The sequence below is a fragment of the Poecilia latipinna genome, unplaced genomic scaffold (assembly GCF_001443285.1).
Source record: "Poecilia latipinna isolate Pla-1442-1.1 unplaced genomic scaffold, P_latipinna-1.0 Scaffold284, whole genome shotgun sequence".
NCBI lineage: Eukaryota > Metazoa > Chordata > Actinopteri > Cyprinodontiformes > Poeciliidae > Poecilia > Poecilia latipinna.
The window spans coordinates 2,697-12,764 of NW_015112900.1; the positions used below are offsets into that span (position 1 = coordinate 2,697).

At 34.5% G+C, this 10,068-nt stretch overlaps 1 protein-coding gene across 1 annotated transcript; it reads left to right on the top strand.

Annotated features, from left to right (window-relative positions):
* Nucleotides 1-672: 672 nt before the first annotated feature.
* LOC106948349 (triadin-like) lies at nt 673-10,066 on the top strand (the record flags this gene model as incomplete). Its single annotated transcript, XM_015033965.1, has 7 exons — nt 673-1,029; nt 5,786-5,998; nt 6,796-6,846; nt 8,065-8,190; nt 8,463-8,489; nt 9,615-9,641; nt 10,005-10,066. Coding segments are annotated over exons 1-7 (525 nt in total), but the record flags the coding sequence as incomplete, so codon positions are not given.
* Between the last annotated feature and the right edge of the window lie 2 nt (nt 10,067-10,068).

Below are 10,068 nucleotides of genomic sequence, written 5' to 3' on the forward strand. Positions count from 1 at the left end.
GCAGCAGGTTATTTGGATTTAAAGTGACAGAGGCCCTAAGACAGCTCATCCTGAAAGGAGCTGAAAATATGCAGAAACTATCAGATTAAAATCTCATCGTCTAAGAATGATTTTCTACATAAAATTGTAATGAACATGTTTTGTATATCCAATAGATTTATCCAAACCTGTTCATGGAAGCATGATAGGTCTCTTTTGAACCGTCTGTTTATTTTCTTAACCATGACGGCATTGAAATCTATTTCACTTTGCTTCCAGTTTCTACTCCACAATCTGAGCTCTGCTGTGCTCACCAGTTGATGACAGCCCTGCATGCAGCAGAGGAGGTCTGGTCTGCTGCAGAGTGATTAGTGGGGTCACACCTCTGGCCTTAAAAGGCAAAGCAGAATACCAACAGCAGAAGCCCCCTCTAAAAATATCCCTGGCTCTGAACGCCACGTCAATGTAACAGCACCAGTTAGGTTCACAGTTTCTCAGCTGGCAGCTGGATTTTTCCATCAAACTCATGGAAAAAATGTTGCATTAAAAGATATTAACACGCTGGACACCTTGTGGTCACATGGTGCAGCAACGTGGCCGGTGGGGTGAAGTTACCTCTCTTCACTTCTGCCTTTTGTTTGGGTCACTGCAGCGGTCCCAGTGGTCAGTCTAATTCTGTCTGAGCAGAGGAGGGGGTGGAGGAGGGGTATTGCTGTATCTGCAATCCCAGGCCCAACCTGCCAAAGGGCAAAGACAGCGACTGTCTAAACTTGGTCTCTGTCTCTCCAGCCTTTTCCTCTTGGGAAGCATTAAAGACAAACATTAGAAAATAATTTGACTTTTTGGCTGTCTGATAAAAGAAAGGAAGTTCTAATTTACAAACAAGAGTCTTGCTTAAGAGTTTTTCACGCTGAAGTACCCAGTAGGATTAAATCGTTCAGAGGAGTGAGGAAAATCCTGATGTTTTGTCTTCATGGAAACAATCTGCTGAAGGACTGAAGCCTTTTCAGAAGGATTTTAATTCTGGAAGTATGACTGAAGCAGCTGAAGGTAAAGTTTTATCTCATTTTAAACATCTACCTTCTGTTTCACTCTTGCAAAAGTTTTGCTGTTTTGTAAATTAAACTAGGGGTGTCCAAACTGTGGCCCAGGGGCCATTTGTGGCCCCAACTGCACTTCAAGACTGATACAAACTTGCTTATTAAACTTTATATTTTTAATCAGGGTAAAATTATTGATGAACATAATGTTAAGTACAACAAAGTATTAGGTTTTTTTTTATAACCAAGCTTTTATAATAATTAGAACCAGGTTTATTTTACTTTTACTGCAAAGCTGACTTTACTTCACCTAAATCTATTAAGCTTGGTTAAATAAAGAAGGAAAATTGAAAGAAAGTGACACAAATTCTGTTCTTATAACTGAGAATAAACTTAAGAGATCCTAAAAGGATTTTAAAGTTAAATGTCTTTCTTTTAATAAAACAAACTTGCGAAATCCTTCATTTTTTGATCAACAATCCAACAACACCAAAAACATTGGGCTACTTCCTTTGCTTATTTTTAGTTTATATATCGTTACGTTCTTGATCTGTAAATACTTTTAATTCAACAATTTTGGCCCACATGACAGAAATGTTTGGACGCTCCTGTAATAAACTCTTTAATTTAAAGTGTTTATAAATAAGCAGCTTGCAGCTCTTCGTAGATCTGAGACGTTTCTGAGACTCAGTCACTATCAACACTGACTCTGCTGTCGCCCATAATCATGTCACCTGATACTGCATGACGTTACTTTTTCTTATTTTACCAGATTGATGGATAGTAGTCAATTAAACTTATTTGTGAAACTAGAGTTCACTCCTGTCTGCAGATCTCAAATTAGTGCAATAAGCCTTAAAATACTATCGTAAATTAATAAATAAGAAAAATCCAACCTTTGAGTAAGTACATTTATTGGTGGTCAAAAGAGACCCAAAATTAAGAATTACATGCTCAGCAGTGAGATATTTAATCTACTCATCAATTCTTATTAAATATTATGAAAGTATTTCTTTAATTACTCTTTCAGTTTTTATTGTTGTTCCGCTAACATAGCCATGTGTGAACCTTTGCCAACATGCTTTGGAGAAGAAGTGTGATTACCAAAACATGGCTGCAGACTTCCTGTTTGAAAATGGATTTCTTCACTTTTATCACATCATAGCACAAAATAAGTCAGGCTCACTTGAAGCTTATATTCAAATTTTACTCTGAATTCCTACCAGAAACGCCAATATATGAGAAGTTTTCTTTTAAGTTTCCAATTTCACTGCTTGATCAGATGATTACATTATATCTGTATCATTACAAACTAACTAACTGGATCTTGGTGATGAACTACAAAGCAAAGACTCCTGGGATAACTGTAAGTCAAGAAGCATTTAAATTTATATTTTTGCTATAAATGTTACAAAACTGCAAAAATAATGGCTCTCATTAGACTGGATTACAAGTTGAAATTTAAAGATTTCTCTGCATTGGTTTTTAATTGCAGCTGGAGAAGCTGAAGCTGACTTTTCAGACTTGCAGCTGTAGACCTTGAATTTTATTTATTTAAAAATGTATCTTAATAAATTGTACTTCCAGATAACTGATTAAATTTGAACTCAAACTGGAAATTAACATGCGCTGAAATTTTTCTTCCTCATATCTCAAAAACTTAAATATTATCTGAAGTTTTTAAAGCAACATTTAAGTTTCAAAGAGTTGATAGATCAATTTTTGGGTGAAAAACAAAGAATGTCTGACAGAAAATAATAAACCTAATATTTTATCCCAGACTAAAGCATGGGTTTTTCCTCACAAAGATTAATAATATTGATATAAATAGATAAACCAGTTTTTAGTCTTTATTTATTTAGAACATAGCAATGCATTTTGTTGCTTTTATAGTAATATTTTACAGATTCCTCAGGCTTTCTTTGACAACACTCTGCAGACAACCTTAGCTAAGCTTCAACAGATACCTGGTAGGAGTGTAGAAACCGTAGATGGAGACAGGTCAGCTGTAAACTAGAGGATTCATGTGTGGATGACTGAACAAGCCTTTTAAAGCAGGTTTCAGAGACTGGTGCTTATCCAAGCTTGCATGATAAGGCCACAGGTTAAGAGGTCATCTGAAAACTAAAACATTGATGTCAGGAAGGCTGTTTCTGAAAGCTCAAGAAGAGGAATTACAGAAAAAATTTAATCCAGAGCTTCGTTTTGCCAAATAGAAGATTAACCCTTGTGCATGTGAGGACTGAGGCAAACGTAGAGGTCTATGGAAAATGATGCAGGTTTTACGTGTGTGGGGTCAGTTGGACCCCATTTCGACATACAAGGGTTAAGTGATATTATTTGAAATACTTTGCTGTAGTGAAGTTCGACTGGAATAAAGTTTCTGCAGGTTTCAGAAAGTCAAATTTAAGACGTTTTTTTAATGCCGCCTTGAATGAAATTTAAATGTTTTTTTTTTTCCTTTTTGTTGCACTGCATGCTCCTTGCTTCATATGGTTTTGTCAACGTAAGTGAGCCAGCAGCAAAAACAAATGTCTTCCAGCCGAGTGGCCATAAAGTTGCACTTACTCATGATTCTGTTTTACTTTGATCTAAATGTAGAGACCTATCAGCACCTTGTCAATATCTCAACCAGTCACACTGATAATCACATTGAAACAAGCCTTAAATTATTTCCTGTCATGGTTGTAGAAGAACACAAAAATGATGAGATATATACTATTGATGAAAAAAAATACAAATACAGTAGTATGAGGGGAAAACTGCATTGGAACACCAGGAGTAAAACAAACCAACACAGACTGAAAGAAAATGAGCAGCTTTAGTACTATGGAGCTTGATTGCTGGATCATGAACACATGACTGATTGTAAACAAGGTTCAGCTGTGAGGAGAGACCAGGCAGGCAGACTGAGGGAGAGAGAGACGGCAAGAGAGGAGCAGGGAGTAAACAATGAGCAAACAGAAATAAATAAATAAACAAACAAACAAACAAACAAACAAACAAATAAATAAAAAAAAAAATACAATTTTGGTAATAATTTAAAAAAAAAATAAATTATACTGCAAAACTTTCTTACTCGTCTTCCGTATCACACATATGGAGTTAAATAACATCCCAGCATCATGTTTAACATCATGTTTAATATGATCCTGGTCCATCCTTTGCATTAATAACAGCTTTAACTCTTCTAGAAAATCTCTCACCAAGGTCTAGCAGTATATTCACAGGAATTTCTGATAATTCTTCGAGAAGCACATTTGTGAGGTCAGACACCGATGCTGGACAGAAAGGTCAAAAAAGTGAGATTATCTCCCATTAGATACATCCAGACATTTTTTAAGTCTTATTGCATGGCTGTTTCATATTTTGTGTTACATGTATGCTGTCATGTCTTAATTACTATATATTTATGTATTATTCATAGTCCAGTGTTGATGTTTGAAGCAGGATTGCACAGCTGAGAGTCAGAGTGCATCTTGTCTTTTATTAGCTCCACATTTTCATTATAAAACACATTTTACCTTCTATGTGCAGTGTTTTCTAGAGCCAGTTTTCTTAATTATATTTTTGTATGCGTTTATATCGCTATCTTTACAAAATAAAGATTGATGATTGATTGATTTATTAATTGTGGGAGGGTCCATCCACAAAACACTGGCCTCACATGCTGTAGCTGGTATCCAGACTGGATCTGTGGGAATGGGAGCGGAGGGTGGATTGTGGTTTGTGTTCAGAGCTGCTAAGCTTTCTTAGTCAGCAGTAATGAAGAAGCTTGCAGTCGCCGCCAGCAGTGAGCTGAGGAGAGTCAACAGGTGGTTTCAGCTCGTCTGACAGACACACAGCAGCGTAAACGACTGACTGGGATGCCGCCATGAAGCCAAGGTCCATTTTTCAGGAGCGAAAATTCAAATGAAGGATGTCTAGCTGATGAATACAACACAGGGAAACCACAACGGCCCAATCCTTGGTCCTCTAACGTTTTCCCTAATTAGATAAAAAAAAAAAAAACAAAGAAAACCAAAACTAAACAAAAAAATACAGCTAGAAGAAAATGGGAATTAAAGTGAAGCACAATGTAAAATACTGAAAAACCAGGTTTGCAAGAAAAAAACCCCATTGCACCCAAGAGTTCATTTTATGACAGATTATACAATCAATGCTAAGAAAATTAAAATAGTTAATTTCAAAGAATAAAGCCATAATATTATGAAAATAAAGTTATTACAGAAAAACATTCTGAATATAATGATTTTATTCTGGTGATATTGTCTTTATTATTGAAATATTATGACTTCATTCTCATAATTTATTATGATTTCAGCCTAGTATTATTTTTGACTTTATTCTCAATATTACTTATTTTTTTATTTTATTAGTATGACCCTAATAATTTGTTGTACATAGATAATAGATTGGATTTTTAAAAAACAGTCAAACATATGGCAATAGCAAAATCTGTCATGGTGTGCAAATACAGAGTCATGAAAAACCAAAGTTTTTAATGTGAATAAATAATATAACTTACATGGAATAACTGGGTGGACACAGATGAGGAGCAAAGGTCAGGAAACTGACAGGAAAACAAGGAAAGATGGAGAAACCATGGAGAACGATGCAGACTTTTGTTACAACAGGGATCAGAATAAGAGAATAAAATCACTCCTAGGTTTTTTTCTGTACATTTTGTCTGATGTGATCGAGCAGATATTTTTGGTTTTATGTTTTTATTTTTTGATTTGACCATGTTTTGTCTTTTTCTTTAGCTCGCTCGTCAGTGACAACCACCATGGTCATTGACGGGAAGGCCGTGGAGGCCGGCTCGACGACTCTCCGGTCATCGAAGAAAACTTTGACAGATGACCTCTACTCCACGTTCAGCTCCCCTCTGGCCTGGATCCTGGTTCTGGCACTAATCATCACCTGGACATGCGTGTTCATTATTATGTTTGATGTGGCTGACTATAAGACCATTGCTGGTAAAAGAAGAATGGTTAATATTTGGTCAATTATGATGTTGAACTTATTGAATATGTCTTTGTTATTTGATGCTCTGTGGTTCATCTGTTATTTTAAGTTTAGTGTTTTAGAGATTTACTTATGTTTGTTTCCAGTTTGACTTCACGTTTTGTAGAAACTGTTGTTTTGCACTTCAAATTAGATTAAAGCAATTTTAAAAAATGGATAAAGCCACTTTACAATTATTGCATTTACAAATATATTAGTTATAAGCACTTATGTTTGGAATTACGTGAACATGTATTTTATTTGGGTATAAAGGAAGAAATAAATATTTTCTTTTAGTTTTTATTGTATGTTTTATAAAGTATCCTTAATTTTTGCTAACTTCAGGGAAAAACTTCAGAAAAATTTCACCTGGGAAATTTTCCTCAATTTCATCATATTAAATAATTTGCAGTGTCTCTGCATTGTTTAATTTAATTGAATAGTAAATGAATAATATTATTCAAATAACATGATTTGAATTACCATGTTATAACATATTCTAACTCTACCACTGAAAATCTCTCGTCATTCATCTCTAACAGAAAGACTCACAAGAAACTGACTTTGGTTAGTTATCTTATTTCTTTTTAATTTATACTGACAGCGTGATGCAAATTAATGGACACTATAATAATATTTGTAAAAGGTGTAACAATCAGTTTTATTATTGAAAAAGACTGGATGCATGTAAAACTTCACCCATCATGTTGTTTTTTTCTTTCCTTTCTCACTAAAAGTTTTTACTCATCACTGTTTTTCATCCAACCAGATCGGCCTCCTGCTGGGATCAGGAAGGTTTTAAAGAGTTCAGGGCGCAGAGGCAAGACTTCCCACCTGCAGCTAACTTAGCAGATCCTTCATGCTTCTTCTAAAACTACTAATGGCTTCATATAACAGCAAAACATAGCTGCTCACAGATTAGTCTCTGTGTTTAAAAGAAGATGCATTTACAAGCAATTTCTGGTGCGTTAGCCACATTCTGGATGTTTAGCTTCAGTGAGAGAAATGAATATTTGATTCTGTCCTGATTTTGTGCATTTGCTCACATACAAAGAAATGAACAGTCTCTAGTTATTGTGGTAGTGAGTTTTAATTTAGAGACAGAATAAAACCGCTCCAAAAGAAGGAAGCGGACTGTAGCGCAAGGCATTATGGGTAAATACAACCAAAACAAATGCTAGAGCCTAAAGCTAACATGAGAAATGGCTTGTTGTCTTTTTGCTAGACAAAAAAGAAATCCTACAACCGCTAAAATCTGACGCCAGTCCAACTTTTATTTTCATTTTGTGAATCAGGCAGTTCCTCAGTGTCTTCTTTAGAGGTTTTCATGGTTCAGTGGTTCTTGGTGCAGCGCCACCACAGGTGAGGAGGGGAACAGATTTTTCAACTATAATAATAGCATAGTAATTATTGACTGTTCATTAGTTTGTAAGTTTGCAAAACTACTGAATGATAATTTGTACAGTCATGATTATTTTTAATGGTTCTGTAGAGGGAGGAGTACATTGACTGCATTGTTTTCTGATGTTTGTAGTTTATTTCCTGAACTTTTCTGGTTCAAACATTCACAAAACCCATCAGTGAAGTTTGATCTGAAAAAGAAACTATGGGTTTTTGAAATGATTGAACTTCAGATGAGCTTGATTCCAATTAGTTGCATTAATTATTGATTTCTGATTAGGCTAATCGAGCTCCTCTGAAATCCCTGTTATATATAAAGCAGCTTCCGGCTGAAGCTGATGGCTGAGGATCTGGAGGATTTCTGAAATGCTTCTTCATGCAGCATTATGGTGGAATGTGTCCTGAGGAGGTCAAACTGGAAGATGGGTTTCCTTTACCTCCTGTGATGTTTTTGGATCAATTTCTTAAAAGTTCTTGCTGCCGCACTTTCAGTTTAACCCCTCAAGTGGAACTTGAAGAAAATATTGTTTATACAGAAACTCTTATTGTTTGAAATTATTCAGTTTAGTTGCAATGCTGATGAATATAAACTCAAATATTTGTGTTCTTTGCCTTGTTGACCTCTGTGCTCCACCAGGAGGCCTCAGTAAGTTCGGTTCAGATCCTGTGAAGGTGGTGAACGATGCCGTGGACGAATCAACAAACATTATTAGTGCCGTGTTCAGTTTCGCTGCGAACCTCATTGCTCCGGATGAAGACGAAGGTACACTGAGTTCTTCACACACATTACACATCACATTTTAATAAAAATAGGAATTATATTTTATAGTATTCAAGCATGTTTGAAAGAGTGATTATATTATATATATATATATATATATATATATATATATATATATATATATATATATATATATATAATATATTATATATAATACATTATATATATTATTATATATTATATATATATTATATATTATTTTTTGATCAAATTTTCAACACATTCATGTACATATTTTTTATCTTTCTCTGCAGGAACGCTGTATGCAGTGAGGAAAAAAGGTTTGTACAGCAGCAGCTTCATACAGTCATGCTTCCTCAATCTTATGCCAAATTTCACCTTCTATGTTAATTTTTTGTGTGTAGCACAAACAAATGGAAAATCTACTTCAATTCAATATTTTTAAACTGTTTGAGTAAGAATTTCCTAAAAGGAGGGGGTTAGCAGCAGATTTGGATTTTAAAATAATTTTTATGAAATCACAATATCAATATATGTTTTTGTAAAGTTTTATTGAAAAATGGAATGTGGCAAATTATAAATGGAATTTTTTTTTGATGGTATCTCAGAAATCAGCAGATTTCTGCATGTTTTCATTGATTTATAATTTATTTTTGGTGATGGACTCGACGCCTTTTTGCTTGGAAGGCCTCCCTGCCATCACCCTAATCTAATCTTTAGCTTCTAGAAAGATCTGGTATCAGATTCAAGTCTGGAAGAAACATGGTAAAATTAAGATTAAAATTGGGGTTAGCTTCTTGAGATTAAAATCTAATATAGTTGGAGAAGTACAGGAAAACATTCACATCTGGGATCCAAAAATGTCAGTTTCTGCCCGACGAAAATACGGTGAAACAACTTGTAGCTTAAATAATTTACACAAAAATGTTAATATAACATTACAACATGACAGCAGAAGGCTGTAAGCCATGGATGAGTTTTTGACTGTTGTGTTTATATAATTTGATTTGCAGCAAGTATAAAGTTTGGAGACACTGTATCAGGTTAAATTGGGCAGAATAGTTTTTACATCTAAGCTTCTTTTATTTATGAACCATCTAAAAGAGTAAAGATGGTTGGATGAGGAGGAGGAGGAGGAGGAGGAGGAAGGTCAGGTGAAGAGTAAGAAACCAAAAGGTATTTGAGTTTTTGGGTGGGTGAAGTTTGGATTCTGCCATAACAACCAACTAATGGAGATAAAAACAGGAGATTCTTCTTCTTCTTCTTTCCTTTAATAGTTGTGCTTTTTCATCCCTGGTCATTATTAACTAGACACTTAATATTTCCCTCTAAAATGTTTCAATTAATTAGATTTAGAATGCAACATGTGAAAAAGTATCTACACTTTGACTTCATTGTTTCAGTTTCTCACTTGACTTATAAAATATTTTTATTTGCTTTTTTAGGAGAATTTTTACCGCCAAGAAGTAAAGGTACGTTCTCTGATTGCATTTCATCATTTTACCTGAATAAACAAACGTCATCATCTGAAACACCTGCACTGACACAAAAAGGAACCAAAATTAAAGACATTTTACAAACTTCCATCAAACTTCTGTAATTGTTTAAGTTGTTGTTGTTATTCTAATGACATATCAGTTAAATTTCATGATGTGGACTTGATTTTCTTTCAACATCCTCATAAAAATTCAACCTGAGGTGCTGCTATTATTTCTATCCTTTGATTTCATTAAATTAGTCTTCAAGAATTTTCCAGGAGATATAGTTTTGATTTCTGCTTTTAATGTATTATTATTATTATTATTATTATTATTATACCTTATGCATTTTTGCAGTTATAGGAATGCAAGTTGAGACAAAACTAGAAACGACAGAAGAAGCAGCAAAGGAAGAGGAAGA